The sequence below is a fragment of the Talpa europaea genome, assembly GCF_964194135.1.
Source record: "Talpa europaea genome assembly, chromosome: 8".
In the NCBI taxonomy this organism is placed as follows: Eukaryota; Metazoa; Chordata; class Mammalia; order Eulipotyphla; family Talpidae; genus Talpa; species Talpa europaea.
Window position 1 is genome coordinate 111403947 of NC_140075.1, and position 19997 is coordinate 111423943.

The 19997-nt window shown below is 38.1% G+C and overlaps 1 protein-coding gene across 2 annotated transcripts in view; it reads right to left on the reverse strand.

Moving 5' to 3' along the window:
- Positions 1-18095: 18095 nt before the first annotated feature.
- GPATCH2L (G-patch domain containing 2 like) overlaps positions 18096-19997 on the reverse strand; it is a gene marked incomplete at its 3' end in the record, with an annotated part of 48393 nt that continues 46491 nt past the window's right edge. For both annotated transcript variants that reach the window (XM_084241333.1, XM_084241334.1), the window contains exon 9: positions 18096-18256. In XM_084241333.1, the coding sequence (XP_084097459.1) occupies positions 18096-18256 (161 nt within the window). The remainder of the gene's footprint in view (positions 18257-19997) is intronic.

A 19997-nucleotide genomic window follows, 5' to 3' on the forward strand; every position in this document is an offset into this window, starting at 1 on the left:
AGCGGTGTATTTCAGTCAGTCTGCCTGTTCTGTTCCCTACTCTGTCTCTAGTGAATCCTCTCACTCCCCACACCTCTGGCCTGTACCCCAGTTCTTGTATGCATAAATAAATCTTTAAAAAAATGTACTATGATTATCTGTGTGCAAGTTTTTAAGGGACATATATTTTCAATTCTTGGGTATATACCAAGGAGAATATGAGTAATATGGTAACTCTGTGTTCAACTTTCTTGAGGAACTGTCAAACTGTTTTCTGAAGTGATTATACCATTTTACGTTCCTATGAGCAATTTAGGAGAACTCCAATTCCTCCACATCCTTGTTAACACTTGTCATCATCCACATTTTTATTATTGTCATCTTCATGGGTGTGAAGTAGAATTTTATGATTTTGATTTACACTTCCCCAATGATTAATGAGATTGAACATCTTTTCATGTGTTTATTGGCTATTTCCTTATTTCTTTGGAGAAATGTCTATTCAAGTCCTTTGCCCATTTCTTTGTAGTCAGGTTGTTTATTTTTGTTGTCTAAAATTATAAGAATTTATATACTCTAGATACTAGACCTTCATCAGATATGAGTTGCAAGCATTTTCTCCTACTCTGTGGATTCCCTTTTCAATTTCTTAATAGAGTCTTTTGAAACACAAAAGTTAAAGATTCTGATAAAGTTAATTTATTATTTTGGTTGATTGTGCTTTTGATATCATATCTACGAAACCATTGCCTAAGTGAAGGTCATGAAAAATTAACACTTGCATCTTCTCCTGAGAGCCTTATATTTTAACTATATTTAGCTTTTGATAACTTTTGAGTTAATTTTTACATGCGGTATATGGAGAGAACCAACTTCATTTTTTATATGTGCATATCCCGTTCCCCATCACCGTTTTTGAAAAGTTTGATTTTGTAAATTAAGCCAACCTTGAATTCTTAAAATAAATCATATCATTGTATACTACTAGCAAATATTTAGTTTAGGATCTTTTAAAGTATGTTCTTGAGGCGTATTTGTCTATAGTTTTTCTTTCTTATAATGTATTTGTGACCCTTTGGTGGCCTCAGAATGAACTGGGAATTGTTTGGGTTTTTTCCTATTATTTGAAAGCATTTGTATAAGATTGGTATCATTTCTTTAAATGTTTAAAAAAATTTCTGGTGAAGAAATCTGAGCCTGGACATTTCTTTTTGGGAAAGTTTTAGTTGCAGATTCACATTCTTAAACACATAATAACACTCAGATTTTCTATTTCCTTGAGTTGGTAAATTTATTAGGTTTTTCAGGAATTCCATTTCAATTGGATTTTCAGATGTTTTAGTGTAAGTTCTTCATAGTATCATCTCATGATTGATAATTTGTGCTTCTTCCTTTTTTTCTTGATCTGTCTTATGAGTTTATCAATTTTGTTACTCTTTTCAAAGAATCAGCTTTTAGATTAGTTGCTTTTCTCTTAGCATGCTTTACCCCTCTCTTTCATGAATTTCTACTATTACCTTCATTATTTCCTCAATTCTTCTTTCTTTGGATTTACTATTGTTTCTACTTTTTTGAAATAGAACTTAAAAATTTACCCTTCTTTTCTTTTATTATATGCAAATTTAAAGAAACATGTTTCCCTTTAAATATATATTCAAATCAGTTGTATCTCTTGAAGGCAAGATATATAGTTAGGTTTTTCAGATATTTATCCATGTGGTAGGAAGCTTCTTTAAGATTACCCCAAATGACCCCCAGTTCCTGGTATTCAAGCCATTAGTACAATTTCTACTTGAGCAGGGACCAAAACTACTCACCTCTAGTGAATTCTGGGATTAGCCATGCTTATAAGCCACTCGGCAGGTATACAAGTGTACCTGCAATTCCTAAGATTGCTGGATTGAAAGATACAATGTACCCTTGCAATTTTGATAGTTATTGCCAACCTCCATAGTTTGTACTAATTTACACAACATATGAAAGTACCTACTCAATTACATGCTTGCCATTATATTGTGTAATCAAACTTTATTTTTGATAGGTGAAAATATCACATTATAAGTGAGGTTTAGCATATTTTCACATGCTTAAGAGTCATTGCCTTTTCTCTTTTATGAAATATAGATTCAGGGCCTCCCCGGTGGCACAGCGGTTGAGCGCTGGGTTGCGAAGTTGCCCACAGCCTCTGCAGCGTCGGTTCGATCCCTGGCTGCTCCCCGGCCACCAGAGGAGGGTCCCACATGGCGCGCAGACCTCTCCTGCTGCCCGCTGCTCCCCTCAGCAGTGTACTTCGGTCCTTCTGCCTGCTCTGCTCCCCACTCTGGCTCTGGTGAATTCTCTCACCCTCTCGCGCTTCTGACTGTACCCAGTGCTTGTATAGATAAATAAATAAAAATAAATAAATCTTTAAAAAAAAAAAATTAAAAAAAAAAAAGAAATATAGATTCATTTCCTTTGCCTACTTTTATATTGGATTCTTGATCTATTTCTTTTTTATTTAAAGAACTCTTCATACTAGATAAATCAACCCTATCTTGGTGGAGTTAAAAATATCTTGGTCAGGTTCTCATTTGCATTTGCTTATGGTAATATTGTCATGAAGAAATTTTTTACCTCTACCAAGTAATCTAGTAATGTTTTCTTTTATGACTTTTGGGTTCTCCACTCAAGTTATAAACACAAATTTCCTTTTTTTCCTAGTACATTTAGAGTTTTATTTTTTATATCTCTGAACTGCTTGCAGTTTGTCCGGATGTAAGGTGTGAAGTATGGATTCAACTAAATTACTTTCCAGAACACTACCCAGTGGTCTCCATGTCCTAAATAATCTTTTCCAACTGGTAGAAACAAACCACCTTTATCATATACTCAATTCCCTGAACTCATCTCTATTCTATTATACTGATCTGAGAATTCATAATTCATTACTGCACTGTTTTAACTGCTATAGATTTAAGTATCTATAGAACCAATATCCATCATCATCCCTTTCTTTCCTGGCTACTCTTGCTTAAGCTAACTTTTTCATAAAAACTTCAGAATCTGTATGTGTCAAGTTATTTTTTTTTAAATCTTATTGGCATTTTTATTGAATATCAAATTAAATTTATGACTTACTAGGCAAAGGTGATTTTTGCCTACCCTTCCTATGCAAGGATATAGTTTATCTTTTCATTTATTCATTTCTTGTTTTGTGTTCCTCATTAGCATCTAAAGTTTTCTACAAATCATATTTATTAAGTTTATTCCTATGTATTTCATCTTTTGCTTTCTTGCTATCATACAACAGGTCTTTTCCTTCCTTGAAATTGGACAGTGGTTAATGATTTCTGAAAATTAATTTTGTACCCATTTATCAAATTCTGATTTTGTCTTTGGTTTGTCTTCTTTAGTTTTTAGGTAAAACTATCCAATCATATAATTTGGAAATTATAATTTTAACTTCTCTTACCTTCTAATTTCTATACCCTGAATTTCTTTCTCTTGTCTAATTGCTTGGTCTAAATCCCACAGAACAATCTTATTTTTATTTTTACATTTCCCTTTAGTTAAATGTATTTTCATAGTATAGTGACTTTTTTTTTACTTTATGTATTTTTTTACATCATTTTTCATTTTTGCACAATGTATGCATTTTCATCTTGGGTATAGTCCCCATACAATTTCAACCCCCCTTATTTTGACCCTAATCCCTCCTCCCCCCATAGTGTGTCTCTGGTTTATAGCTGCTTGTTGATTTTGATTTTTACTTTATTATAATTAGTTTTTTTCCTGGTCCCTTATTTAGGTTTTCAAAATTCCTGCTATGAGTGAGACCATCCAGTATTTTTCTTTTTCTTTCTGGCTTGATCCCTTCCAGCTCCATCCATGTTGCTGCAAATTGCATGAGTTTATCTTTTTTGATTGCTGAGTAATATTCCATTGTGTATATGTACCACATCTTCTTGATCCAGTCATCTATTTTTGGGTATCTGGATTGTTTCCATAGCTTAGCTATTATACATAATGCTGCTATAAATATAGGGGTGCCGGTGCCCTTTGAATTAGTGATTCTGTGTCCTTTGGGTAAATACCTAGGAGTGGAATTGCTGGATCATATGGAAGCACCATCTTTAGCAGATTGAGGAATTTCCACACAGCTTTCCATAGTGGTTGGACCAGTTTGCACTCCCATCAGCAATGCAGGAGAGTTCCTTTTTCGCCACATCCTCGCCAACATTTGTTGTAGCTATTTTTTTAAATATGTGCCATTCTCATTGGTGTAAGAGGGTATCTCATTGTAGTTTTGATTTGCATTTCCCTGATTACAAGTGATACTGAACACTTTTTCATATGCCTGTTGGCCATTTGCATTTCCTCTTTGGAGAAGTTCCTTTTCAGCTCTTCCTACCATTTTTTGACTGGATTATTTACTTTGCTGCAGAACAATTTTAAATAGTTATCCTCAGTGATGACTAGTGGACATCTTTGTCTTGTTCCTGACTTTAATTGCTTCTCTAATTCTCAATTAGCCACAACAGTTGCTTTGGGCTTAGATAAATATATTCTAAAATATTAAGGAAACACCCAGTCAATCTTAATATTAAATGATCCTTTTGCTCTTGAAATAAGCCTCCCTTTGCCATGGTGAAGTACTCTTTTATCTGGAGCCAGCCTGACTAGATTCAAATTCTAAACCTGTTGCTTATTCTGTATTTGGGTTCAAAGAATACTTCTTTTTCACTATTTGTTTATCTGTAAAATGGGGATGATAAGAATATCTACCTCACTAGGTTGTTGTAACATCAAAAAGGAAGTTGAGTGTCTATCTTTTCAGATGTTTAAGGGGTAGCTGCATTTTTTCCTGTGAATTGTCTGCTCATAGTCCTTCCCCATTTTCCTATGGGATCAACTCTATTTTTGGAAGTTCTTTATAAAGGCCATTAGCCCTTAATATGTGAAAGAAATTGCAAATAAGCTTTTCCAGACACCACTTATCTTTTACTTTGCTTATAGTGTATTTTGCATGAAAAAGTGTGTGCATATTTTTTTTTAGCATGGTTAAATATATCTCTTGTATTTGGACTACTAAACCATATTTATTCTTTTTATTAAGCCCTTTAAAAGTGGAATAAAACATTCTTACTTAGCTGCCAGCAGCTCCCATGGTAGGCCCCAAGCCAGATTCAGTTCACAAACCAGTTTGCTCAATTTCATGTTTTTTTTTTCTTTCCAGTAATTTTATGGTTTAATGTTGTACAATTAAACCTCAGACCAATTTGAAAATTACCCTGGCATATAATGTGAGGAAGTCCAAACTCTTTTCCATTGGTGACTCAGTTATCCCAACAACATCCATTTTTATAGTCCATATTTTGCCACCGTCCACTACACTTACTTAAGATACCAACTTATTGTATTCTGAAATTTCATAAACAGTTGGGGCTATTTCCAAATTTTCTTTTTTTTAAAGATTTATTTATTTATGCATACAACAGCTGGGGTACAAGCCAGAGATATGGGGGGGTGAGAGGATTCACCAGAGACAGAGTGGGGAACAGAACAGACAGACTGACTGAAATACACTGCTGAGGGGAGCAGCGGGCGGGCGAGTCAGGAGAGGTCTGCTGCGCCATGTGGGTTGCTCCCTGGCCGGCCGGGGATCGAACTCATGCTGCAGAGGCTGCAGACTGCTTCATAGTGCAGTGCTTACCCCCTTGCACCACCAGGGAGGCCCCTATTTCCAAATTTTCTATCGTGTGCCATTGGTCTGTCTATTCATGTGCTTGTACCACACTTTCAGTTTTAAAGGCTTTATGTTTTAATATCTCGGTCCCCCTGCCCCTTCCTTTTCAGGACTTTCTTGGGTTAGTCTTGCTCATTTATTCTTTCAAATGAACTTTACAAATGAGGTGTCTAGAAAGAACTAGACATGTCCATCATTTTGGGTGGATCATATAAAATCTTTCTACAAAGAATAGGCAATCCTAGATGTTAAACTACTGATTAGATTTATTTTACATTACAGGACTAATCAAACTTCCTCCTTATTGAGTTTTGGCAAATTATTTCTTTCTAGAAATTTGTCCACTGTCCATTGACTAGGTTTTCAAATTTATTGGCTAAAGTTGTTCTTACTAGTACCTACTTAATGTCTAAATTTCTGCTATATCTATATCTATATACCTCTTTTTGTTCCTAATATTATTTATTTGTGCCTTCTCTATTTTTTTCTTAATGATGTTAGTTGCTTTTGTCTTAATTTTTGACTTTGTTGATCTCAATTATCTGTTTATTTTCTATTTCAATAAATTCTGATCTTACCACTATTACTACATGTGTCTTATCTGAGTTTATTCTGTTCTTCTTTTAATAACTGTATATAAGTAGAATGCCTAATTCATAAATTTCATCTTTTCTTCTTCTTTTCTTTAAACATTTGAGACCATAATTTTTCTCTAACTACCATTTTAGCTGCATCCCAAGAATGTTAATGTATAGAATCTGATATAATTCAGTTCTAAGTATTTTCTAACAGCTATTAGGATTTTTTTCATTGATTCATTGCTTTAGATATCTTATTAAGTTTCCTAATGCTTTAGAGAATTATTTTGTTATTGACTTTTAAAATTAATTTCATTGTGACTGTATGACTCTAATCTTTGGAATTTACTGCAGTTTGCTTTATTTTTTTTTTCAGTTTGTTTTATAAACTAGAGTCAATTTCTGTAAATGTTCAAACTGCTTGAAAATAATGTGTCATTCTTCAAATTGTCGGATGCAGTTATTTTATTCATGTCCATTACACCAAGCTTATTCAGTGTGTTGTTTAATGTTCTATATTCACTACACTTTTTGTCTTATCAATTAATGAAAGAGGATATTTTAACACTTAGTTTTGTCTTTTTGGTTATGCATATTGAAGAAATATTATTAAGCTTCACTGAGAATTAGTTTATCTCCCTGGCAAACTGAATCATTAGTAATTGAGCCAACATTTATTATTTCATAACTTACTTTGTTCCTTGTATTTTTTTCTCCTTATATATCCTTTTACTTTCAATATTTCTGTGAGTTTAAGTTTTTTTTTTTTTTTTAATAGAGGCATGTTCCATTTATTTATTTGTCTGCTTGTTTGTTTGTTTTTTGTTTATACATGCACTGGGTACAGTCAGAAGCGCGGGAGGGTGAGAGAATTCACCAGAGCCAGAGCGGGGAGCAGAGTAGGCAGAAGGACCGAAGTACACTGCTGAGGGGAGCAGCGGGCGGCAGGAGAGGTCTGAGCGCCATGTGGGACCCTCCTCCGGTGGCCGGGGAGCAGCCGGGGAACGAACCGGCGCCGCAGAGGCCGCGGGCAGCTTCGCAACCCAGCGCTCAACCGCTGCGCCACCGGGGAGGCCCCTGTGAGTTTAAGTTTTAGATGTGTCTCTAATACATAGCATATAGCTGGATTTTTATTTTTATTTATTTATTTTTTAAGAAGACACATTTATTCAGCATCATGATCAGGCTATTACATTTAGCAATCAACAGCATGGGTGCAAAAAAAAATCTACATTAAAACCCTTTGTTGGAGGGCCTCCCCAGTGGCGCAGCGGTTGAGCACTGGGATGCGAGGCTGCCCCCGGCCTCTGCGGCGCTGGTTCTATCCCCGGCTGCTCCCCGGCCACCTGAGGAGGGTCCCACATGGCGCGCAGACCTCTCCTGCCGCCCGTTGCTCCCCTCAGCAGTGTACTTCCATCCTTCTGCCTGCTCTGCTCCCCGCTCTGGCTCTGGTGAATTCTCTCACCCTCCCGCGCTTCTGACTGTACCCAGTGCATGTATAAACAAAACAAACAAACAAATAAAATAAATAAATAAAACATGCCTCTATTAAAAAAAAAAAAAAACCCTTTGTTGGAATGTTTTACACTTTCCACAGAACAGAAGCTAAAATAACCTGTTATACAATTAGTCACAAATACAGTCCTCGAGATTTTTTGCCCATACACATGAGTATTGTCTAAAACATTTCTTCTTTGTAGCAGCTAGGCCCTGCCACCACTGTGCTTGGCTGAGTTCACAAATCTGTTGTAACCTGTTATAGCTGGATTTTTAAAATGCAGGATTATGGACATTCAACTGAAAAGTTTAGTTCACTGACACAACTGATTTATTTGAATTCTTTTGCCATCTTATTTTATGCTTTTTGTTCTTATCACCTTTTTAGTCTATTGTTCAATCATTGCCTTTTCCTTATATTAGTTTAAACACAATGTTCCCTCTATTCTTTTAGCAGTTATTACAATTATTTTAACATGTCTAGCTAAAGTCCCAAATTAATAAGATTCTTCCCCTCCTCTTGAACAATTAGAGTGGTATACTTTCAACACTGCACTTCAAAATTATATGCTTTTGTTGCCTGGCATTTTGAAGCTTTCATTTCTTGAAATATATTTAAAACACTTTGCTTCTAGTCTTGCAGTAAGCTGTGACCTGAAGTCCTGGTCTCTATGCTGCTGCTTATGACTCACACACGGCCTCTTCTTTCTCTCTTTGGCTTGTGGAATTTTAACTGTGCATTACCCGTATTCTTCATATCCTTACCTGTGGAGTTCTTTGACACTTAGATTGAAGTTTCATTTCTCCAGAGGGAATTTGTACTTGCTTCTGCTGGCCATCTGGGGTTACTACTCACCAGGGCCCAGAGTAAATTAAATTCCTATTTGTGGTATTTTAGAGCATAAAAGAAGAATAAATTTGGGTGAGAAACTTCTAGAAGGGACAACTTATGAAACATGTTTAGATTAAAAAAAAAAAACCTTTTCCTCTACTTAGGATGGGGGTCCAGAAAGGCACACTTCCCTGCATTACTCATGCTTGGTGGGCTTACTGCATCTTCACCTTCCACTGCGAGTGCAGCGCTTGGAGGGTCTCCCGTTAGCGGGAGAGCTCGGACTGAATTCCTTTCCTCCAGTAGGTCCTGCTTTACTCCCTGCACCTTCACGATCATCACAAAAGAGGCACAAGGGGACCAAGTCTCAGAAGATTACTTCAGGGTGAAATGGACTTTCATCTCACTGGCCTACCAAAATATGAACTTCACTTCACTTTAAACTTCTAAGTTCTTCTGTTTGTTTCATTTAGAAAGATATTTTCAGGGGCCTCCTTTTGGGGGCTTAGGGGTTAAGTCTCAGTGCCATCACCACTACAGCCTGAGTTCATCCCCAGCCAGGGAGCTAACCCACATGGCACAGCAGCTCTCTCCTGACTCGCCCGCTGCTCCCCTCAGCAGTGTATTTCAGTCAATCCGCCTGTTCTGCTCCCTACTCTGTCTCTGGTGAATCCTCTCACCCACTCCTTTCCCAATCTGTAACTCTGGCCTACACCCCAGTTCTTCTACGCACACAAAAAAAGAAGAAAGATGTTTTTTCACCCTCAGGAATCAATGATAAATCTAACCCTCAAAGCAAAATAACTAAGTAAGGTAGCAATAAGTCAATAGCCTTCATATATAAGAATAATCAATTAGAAGACATAATGGCAGGGAAAACCCTATTACTAGCAACAAAGACACTAAATACTTAGGAAAGGCATAATAAATAAGAAATGCACAAAGTCTATACAGAGAAACCGTAAACACTCCTGAAAAGTCAGAGAAGTAGGCTTGAACAAGTGGAATACATCTCTACTACTGAACACTATGACTCAACCTTCTAAAGATGTCAGTTCTTCCTAAATTGGTGAATGTAATGCAACCTCAGTAAAAATACTAACACACTTATTTATGGTGTTAGACAAGTTGATACTAAGGTGTATATGTAAAAAGAAATGTAAAAATAGCCGGGAAAACAATGAAAAATTATGAGAAGGTGATTGAGGAGATAAAAACCTGTTTCAGTTCCAGCCTTGCTCACACAACAGGCCGGTGCCGTGGTTTCTCTAGCTGTACAGCAGAGAAATTACCAGTTCTCCAAATCAACAAACCAGTGTGCACATACTGTCCACTTCCCCTGCTTTGTGTCAGCCGTACCCAAATACGTGCAGAGCCTTGCAGTGCCCTGAGTAAACCATGTTCTTTGCTCTTAGAGGGTCTCCTCTTCTTCCATGTAACTCTTACTCATTCTACATTACTTGGTTCAGTGTTTACTGCCTTCCTCCTTGCTGCCCAAATATCCTGATATTCATATCTCAAAATCAATCTATCATCTTACTCTGTAATATTTGCTTTCTTTAGAAAACCACAAACCTCATGAAAGCAGGAATTGCCATTCTGAATATTCAGTTCCTAGCAAAAATACTCAGCATAAAATGTGTTCTACATACTTTCTCAATGAAGGAATATTTACTAAGGGAGACTGTAAAGGCAGCTATTTTGCTAGCAGTTCTTTAGCAAGATGTTTAGAACAGTTCGTATTACCATTAACAAATCAAAAATTCTCCAGATTTAGAGATCAGTTTTGCTTTGGTATGCAAAGGATGATACCTTTTGACTCCTGAAGGTCTGCAGGATTTTACTGACTTTTACTCCAGCCACTTTCAAAAACACTAGATCATTACACAAGGATGTCACAGAACTGCTGTCTTCTTTCAGGGATATAGGATAGAGAGATGAGCCCATTCACACTTGCTTTGATAAATAGCCCACCGGGAGCAACAGGTAAATGGATTGAAAGGGTTTCACCAGATAGCCAGCCCTGGGCCCAGGGGCAGGCAGTTTATTTTTAATATACATGGCTACCAACAGTTTGTTCATATCATGAATGGGGCAGCATAGGGTATTGGTTGGGGATGAAAGTTCTAGCATCAACTAGACTTGAGTTTGAGTCCTGGCTGACACTTATTAGCTATGTGACTGAGCAAGTAAATCTGTAAGTATTAATATATTGCATTGCTTTAAAAACAGACATCAAATTACCTACCTTAGTTGTGGAGAAGTACAGGAAATGTGGTTTAAAAATGGCACACATTAGTAACTCAGTAATTCTTCTTTTTCTTCATCATCATCATTGGCTCTAGACAGGATTCAACTGGTTTCAGTCAGAGGATATCTAAGGAACCCAGAATATCCTGCTTTGGGATACCCTCCTTCCTTCTTCCCTAAGAGGTCCCTAAGGAAGACCAGCTTAGTGAGTGTTTAGTAAATGTTGTTGAGTTAGTGACTAGGGATATGGCTCTAGTGGATCTTTGTTCTTATTGACCAGCACCTGAACTACTTTCCTATTTTGAGGTATTCCTCCATCCTCCAACAGAAGCTAAACATTCCAGATAACCTCATTCTTGCTTCCTGCAGCTAAGACACACACAAGACTATTACTCAGATCCTAGTTTTCTAAAGAAGCCAGGAACACAAGGGGTCTTCTGGTGATGGCGGAACCCCTGCATCATCCAGTTTAAAAGCAGTGAGGGTAGGCAAGTGGGAAATTCCACTTTATTGGTAGTAGGTCTAGTGCCTGAAATCCCAACAAAAATTCATCTGATAGGGCCTCCCCAGTGGTGCAGCGGCTGAGCGCTGGGCTGCAAAGCTGCCCGCAGTCTTTGCAGCACCGGTTCGATCCCTGGCTGCCGGCAAGGGTCCTACATGGCGTGCAGACCTCTCCTGCCGCGCCCACTGCTCCCCTCAGCAGTGTCCTCCATCTGTCTGCCTGTTCTGCTCCCCACTCTGGCTCTGGTGAATTCTCTCACCCTCCCACGCTTCTATCTGTACCCAGTGCTTGTATAAACAAATAAATCTTTAAAAATATATAGTGTTTGTCATTTAAAAAAAAAATTCATCTGATAAAGATCCAACATGGTGCCTAAGGCCAGAAAGTGGTGAGGAAGTCTCATCCCCTAACCCCAAACTAAAGTCTTACCAGCAGCAGAAGTAAAAAGCTGAATTTCACACTAGATAGGGTAGGCTCTTTATATGGAGAAGAGGCCCCAGCTCTCCAACCAGTCCAAGACCTAGGAAAGGAGAAAGCAGAAGAGGCACCACAGTTCAAGCCCCCACTAGTAAATGTGGGAGATCCATTTGAGGATGGGACTAACATAATTCTCAAGGATGCTTTCGTAGAAGTATACGAAAATCATTGATAAATGTAAAGGCTTTACCCAAGTCTGTGCTATAAAAAGTGCTGTCCCTGAAGTAGTCTGGCAATGGAACTCATAGGATTTTTTTTTTTAAGATTTACTTATTTATGCATACAAGAACTGGGGTACAGGCCAGAGGCATGGGGAGGGTGAGAGGATTCACCAGAGACAGAGTAGGGAACAGAACAGGCAGATTGACTGAAATACACTGCTGAGGGGAGAAGTGTGTGAGACAGGAGAGGTCTGCTGTGCCATTTCAGTAGCTCCCTGGTTGGCCGGGGATCGAACTCGTGCTGCAGAGGCTGCAGATAGCTTCATAAGTTGTGTCTTAACCCCCTCGCGCCACCAGGGAGGCCCAGGATGTGTGTTTTTGAAGGAATGGAGGGAAAGGAGATCTGACCTACTAACCAATGCACCCATTGTGTAAGAGCAAGATTAGAAAAGGTAGAATTCCAACAAGGAAGTGGTTACAGAGCACTGAATCATAAAGATCAACTTATGGACTAAGCTTTGACCACCAGCAGACACCAGTGACGCTCCCCAGAACTATTTTAATGGTGGCATAAGAGGTGGCCACTTTGAAGTGGTGGTTGGTCCTCAGCCCTGGCTGTACACGGCATGAAACAGACTGAAGCCTGTCCCGCCTTGCCATCCGATGGAAGTGGTCCATGTGGGCCCATCTAGACAATCAGGACTTTAAAAAATATGCTCCCCAGGTGATTCTAATGTGTAGCCAGGGTTAAAAAACCACTGCTTCAGGGGACTAACAACAGAACATGCAGGTGAAGGCAGTACTTTGGTGGTAGCCAAGGGGTTCAAAGGGCTGAGGAAAGGTATTTTTGTTTGAAGAGGGAGTCTTGGGACATGTTTAAAGGCAAAGCTGTGCATGCCAGGAGCAGCGATAGCTACACTGAGCAAGGCATCTGTGAACAAAGGAGAGGGTCTGGGACACACAGGAAGGGATTTGTCCTGGGCAGGATAGGTACTTTCCAGAAAGAGGTGAGGAAAGTGTGAGGATATGTGAGGGGGCTCTCATCTGTGGAGAGAATCTGGGTTTGTAGGCTTTAGTAATAAGCTAGGGCCCAGTTCAATGCATACAAATAAAATTTAAAGAAAAAATTGTGATGATTACTTCAAAGCATTAAGAGCATAGTACCACATTCTGAATGCTGAATTCATGAGTCAGACAACAACAAAAAAACATGCTGTTGCTATTGGTCCCCAACTCTTGCAGAATCACTAGCTGAAATGCAAAACAAAGACAGTAAGTAAGGCATGACTAAGGGGGATCACTGAAAATTGGTTTTTATATGCTCTGAAGTATTGAGACTGAGTCCTAGCAAGAGATTACCAGTAACTTGACAGGTATTTATTACACAATTGATAGGTATCTGAATGGTTTTTTTCCTTTAAATTTCTTTCCATTTTTGTGAGCCACACCTTAAAGCCTTCATCATGCTGCTGCTAAAATATACATGATAATTTCCTCCCATGAAACAAAGATGTAACGAACAAACACGTTACATTTTAATGGCGGTTATCTTACACAAATGTTTTTACTGGCAATTGTGAAAAATGACTATCACTTACAGGCTGAAAATTCACTGTTATATTTTAATTCACTTTTAAAAGGTTATTTGCATCCATCTAAATAAACATGGCCTTGATGGTGTTTTTCTCCACATCAACCTTTCTCAATATTTCCAGGGGGATCTTTTCAGGAACTTGAGGGGTAAAGTGTGGGAAATAAAGACATTGACAATTTCTACAAAGAACCATACACAAAGCCATCTCTATACTTATGGAGGGAAATAAAGGGCACCTCAGAGCTTAGGGGGAACCAGTATATTAAAACATTTCTTTTTAACTGTGTCAAAGCTAGTGGTTCTAATAATTAGCATGCACCGGAGTTCCCCAAAGGGCTAGTACAACACTGCCAGGCTTCAGCCTCAGATGCTGATTCAGTAGGTCTGGTGGGAGCGAGAATGTGCTGAGGCTGTTGGCCCAGGGACCCAAGCACCCCTGCTCTGACCATCTCCCCTTCTCTTACCCTTGACTTCTCACTTCGGGACCTTGCCAACATTGCTTTCCTTGGTGAACATTTTTAAGATCTGCCTCATTCTTCAATACTATTTGAAAATTTTTTATCCCTAAACCTGGCAATTTTATCAAGTAGTTATCGTGTCTATTGGCAATGGCAGGAAAATTTCACGTGGCCATAGTTTTGTTGTCCTGGGTTTGTTAAAAAACCTTACCATCCACTCATTTTCCTTGCTTCTTTGATAATGGTACTGTTTCTAGGCATCTAACACCTATCTGTTTTCGGACCTTAATATAGGTGAAAGCATCTCGGCCATTTGCATTTAGTGCTAATAGCGGAACTCACCAATTTCAACATTTTATACTACGTACCAGTTTTCTAATGGGGTGGGAACCCATCTGATTGCTGCCATCACCAGTATCTACTACTATCCAGAATGGTGTGGAAGATAAAGAAATACTGACAAGCAAAACCAGCAGTTCAAGTATTAACAAAGGAAGCAGCTGACAGCAAGACCAAACTGTTTCCACTACCCCTCCCACCATCCCAGGAACCACAGGTGTCTTGAAAGCTATGTCTCAACTGAACTGAACTCACAACTGTTAGAATAAGTCACTCTGTTCTGATCCCAGCTCAGGTAAGGTTCAGCAGACACAGAGTAAACTGATTTCCAGCTTCTAATCTAGGACATTCATAACAGCCCTCTCCCCAAGGTTCTGATTCAGAACCTCAGTAATGAAGCCAAAATAAAACAGCCCTGAAGTGAATCATGCATCACCAGGAGCCAAAGTGGAGAACCCATAACCTTAGCAATGACAATGCCCGCTCCTTACACACATGGCTTGGAAACTTGTTCAAGTGACTTCTGCGATAACTGCCCCTTTACTTTGCAGCATCAGAACTTCCCATTCTGTGTCTCTTGTGTTCTATTCCAAAATGCAAATGTGTCAGATTAATCCTGACTTTCACTAACAGTTTAGTGACCTGTCCCTAAGTCTTAAGTTTTACTTAGCAAAGGATGCCATAAGCATTAAAAATCTGTAGTTCAGTTTTTGGTTGTTCTGTTGCCAAGGTGACCTTGTTTACAGCCTGTTTCATAGCCTAGGAAAACAATGTAATCTGAAATTTTCAACAGAATTAAATTTCTAAAGAAGTCAAGGTAAAGGTTGCTTGTTTAACAAGCACAGACCATTCAAAGATCATACCCTGCCTGCCCCAAACTTGGCACCATGTAAACACCTACTAATTTCCTCTTTGGAAAAGTGCCACTAAAAAGCAATGGATGCAAATGATTTTGTTTCCTTTAAAATAGTGCATCTGCAAAATAATCCCAAATTCCCTTAAACCCATAAACAAAACTAAATTTTTATAAATGAAGTTCATGCAACTAGATGTCTTGACTTCTGCCCACTGTGGAAAATACAAAAGATTAGGATACAGACAGGCTGATAGTGCAGCCCACTGGGATAAATCAGATCCCTGAAATAAGAATCCAGCTTCAGTTATTATTTTTGAGCAAATCAAATACACATGAACTCAAGCATCCTCAAAGGAAGATATGTTACCAGAGTTTTTTCAACAAATTAGAAAGTCATGATTTCGAAGTATCTTTTGTTTAATCTAATGTAATTGTCTTTAAATTTATGACATTATACAGTGCCATAAAAAAGGAAATTTAAATTCTAAGATTCAAAATACACTCAATTCTCAGGTTATTTCTCTGGAATTGAGTCCTACAGAAAACAAGCAAAACAAGCCAGTTAATAATTCTGTATACAAGCTCAAACTGGCTTAAAATGAGGAGCACAATTTACAACTCTGTGTTGGAAAATATATTATGTGCTTAATGACTCTTAGGCAATTAATTTTCTTCCCCACTTAGTAACAGTAAGAAATGGCATTTTTGGGTGATCCTTATTGAAGTATTCAAAATATGTAGAAAAGCACACCCAAGAGATGACTGACATTCCCAGCACACTAGATGGGTCTCAGAGTGACTCATGGAGCAGGAGACACCAGATTATAAATGTGGGCAGAGAAAGTCTGAAAATCTGGGATTATAGTATTGATTATGTGATTCTGGGCAAGTCACTAAGCTTCATGACTGTTCTTAGGAGTAGTCACCTACCTTTACATCAGAGATGCTTAAAATCCAAATAAAATTATAGCTATAAATTATTTTTAATCACAGGTAACTACTAGGAAAACTACTAGGCAGTTTGTCAGAAGATGCTACCTGAACTGCAGAAGTCTTCAAATAAGCCACTACCACGGGACCAACTGGGGAGCCACAGAGCTTAGTGTGAAAAATTTCCCCTTAAATCCAACAAATTATGTTAGAAATGTGTGCCTCAGGGCACTATGGAACTAAGGTAAGAAAGGACATGTGACAACAAAACCTACCTTCATCACTAAAACTTAATGGTACCATTTTATATTTAAGACACTACAGTTTCTATTCTACTATGGGTGCAGCCCAGAGCAGGCAGACTCACTACTTCATGAGAGGCAGGGATGGTCCCTGGAGGTGCTGGGTTGGCTTCAGCCCCATTTCTCCCCTGACATCTCTACCTGTTCCTCCCTCTACCACATTCTCTGTTAAGAATAATTGACAATTTACAGTCTTCCATAAAGTGCTATGTAAACTGAGCTGCAAGTCCTGCTTTCTAACTAGATTCACACCCATTCTGCTGATAAGGAAATTCTGGAGCGATCACAGTTATGGACTCTAATTTTCAAAGGGGACACAATGATAGAGCAGCCCATCATGACATTTTGTGTGAGAAAAAGGGGTAAGTAACTGTGCTGCAGGGGAAGGGTCTATCCCACTCAGCATCTATTTAAGCACAGAAAATATCCAGGTGCAGGAGTAGGTGTTCCTTGAGAACATTACTAGAGCAGTGGGCACTTAAAGAAAAAACTTCAGTGTATTTTAAAGAAAAAAACACTCAACAGTACCAAAAAAGAGTCCTTCTGTCAATCAGGCCTCTGAATGACAGACAGTCTTGATAATACTTTTTTAGAAGGGTGGCTTCTCTCCAGCAGCTCTAGGCAGTGACTTATTCTTCATTTTGACAAAGTAGCATCTAACTTCAGGCATGGCTGTATATATTAACTCTCCATGCAGCTAAGCCATCATAAACACGCCAAGTATAATGGCATGTCAAAAAGACATTTTTCCTCAAGGGATAGCTCTCAGCCATTACAATAATAGAGTATGAAAGTCTGTTACAGGTTACTGACCTATAATACTAACAATAAAATCCCGTTTATTACATAGAGGTTAAATGCAACATGAAGTATTAAGAAACAATTCACTGACTACTTGAAGTTGGCTGTACACTTAAAACCATCTTTTCATTACACGATTTTGTGTGTCTATATATTGTCTTTTGGTAGAACATGAACTTTGGAGATGAGGCAAAATACAATGTAGATGCTGGCGATCCCATTAGGCCTTCTAGAAAAAGGAAAGATATTCCTAAGGCCTGTGCTGCTGGTGTCTCTTCTGAAGCTCCAGATTGAGAACTTTGTGGACTTGTCTTATTGGCACGCCACTCAGTGAATTAAGACCAGGCTCAAAGGCAAGTCTTACCTCCTACAGAACACAATTTCATGCTGTTCTTAACTTGAAGTTTATATTTGTCTGGAATTGTCTGCAAATTTGGAACGTCCTCAAGTGATTAAAAGCTCTACACAAAAGGTATGCAAAAGCAACTACTAGTTTTTTAAGAACAGACATACCTGCAAAAAAGCAAAAGCTCTATAAATGGAGCTCTATGTAACTACTGAGACAGCAATAGTAATGTAACAAATATAGCACAGGATGACTTTGTTTTTAATTGCTGCCCCAATACTTTACTAATTTTTTTAATGATTATTTTTTTTATGAATTTCCACAATACGATTTTTCTACTCCTTTGTCTGAAGAAGAGTCAGCCCTGGTGGTGAAAGGACTGGGAATGTCAAAGATATGCAAGGCTCTATAATACAAAGTCTAACATTTGCACAAAAACCAGACAGCTCCTGAGTAAAATACTGCTCTTTAGCTGCATCCAGGGCTCTTTTCTTGTGGCATTTTAAAAAATGTAGTTGCAGCCTGGTCCGTGGCTTTCTCTGTGGCACAGGTCCTGACCAACCACTCAGAGTTTGGAGATTTCTGGGTCTGTGATGCTGGTGTCATAGGCTCCACTGCATCTGAATGAACTGTTACATTAACAGTAGGAGGGGGAAAAAAATGAACAAGACAAATTAGAATGAGACACTTTCATGCAAAATTTTCATAATCCTTATATTTTATGCCTTATTAACCCAAATAATCATATAAGATTTCTCCTTTTACTTTACAAAAAATACAGGCCACGTTTTAGTAAAATAAATACTTCTCTACCTGAGAAATGGGTTTGACCGAACAAATAATACTGGGAGTACAAATACAAAATGTAGTAATAATCATGATCTTATTTCTTAATGCAAAACCATAAGAGTAGGCATTATCATCTCTATTTTCCAGATCAAAAAACTGAAGCATAGAGAGAGCAGATAAATTGTTCAGGGACATAACAGATTTGGTTAAGTAGCAAGATGCAAACTCAAATACTAGACTCAAAGCCCTATCCCTCTTTCTACCACACCCCAAGTCTGCCATGTAATAGTGTCATCAATACATACTGCACAAAAAGGAAAATGATGGAAAAATCACAATCAGGCCCAATGTTTTTCAACAAGGACACTAAAGACATTCTGGACAGGATAATCACTACTTGTACCCAACAGCCCTATATATTTTATGATACTCATCATACTGGACCCCACCCAGTGACTGCCAAAAGCACTCCCCAGTTATTGTGACCTATCACTGCGCTCATATTTCCAAATGCCCCCTGAGCAAAGAGGTACAAACCACCATCATACCCATTCTATTGAGAATGAACATATACTGAAATATAGCAAAATCTTGAAAAGTTACATTTTTACCCTGTCACTCAATAATTTCATTCCCAGGAACAAGCCTAGACTAAAAATTTACAAAGTGTGGATCACAAAAATATTTTTTTAATTTAGTGGGTTGTGACCGAAAAACAACAGGAAGTGTCAGAGTGCACCCAAGCGCTTATTTCATATTTACATGTACACCCCATACATACTCGAAAACTAATTTCTTACTACAAGTTATTGGGGAAAAAATCTTGAATTACTATTCTGCAACAGCTTTCTTAAATGTTTAAGAACCTCAACCACAACAGCTAAAAGTATGTTTGACATCACAATGCAAACATCTCTCTCTCTCTCATACGCACACAATTCATATTTAATTGAAAATAAATTTCATAAAATTATATCTACCATTAGTACTGCATGGCTATTAACCACAGTGAAAGAAATCTACCCAAGAAAAGATTTTCTCTTTCGCTATATATATTTTTATTATGATAAAGTATACATAACATAGCATTTAATGTCTTATATTATTAAAGGTTATTTTTCAAAGACACGAAGCACTTTGACACTACTGCCCAAACATTACCACCATCCGTTTCCAGCACTTCATCATCCTAAATGGAAACTCTGCATCCATGAACTCCCTATTCTTTTCCTCCCTCAACCCCTGGCAACTACCATTCTACTTACCATTTTCACACATTTGACTATTCTAGGATCCTCACACTAGGTGAATCTACAATATTTGTCCGTTTGTGTTTGACTTACTTCAATGAGCATAATGTCTTCATTTGTAGCATGTGTGAGAATTTCATTCTGAACATACTCTTGCATGCATATACCACATTTTGCTCATCCTTTCATCCAGAGATGGACATTTAGGTTGTTTCTACTTTTTGGTTCATATGAGTAATGCTGCTCAAAAGAGTGGGAATTTTTATCTGTTTTGCCACTGCTGTACCCCCAGCATCTAAAATAATCCCTATCTTGTGAATGATGCTGCTGT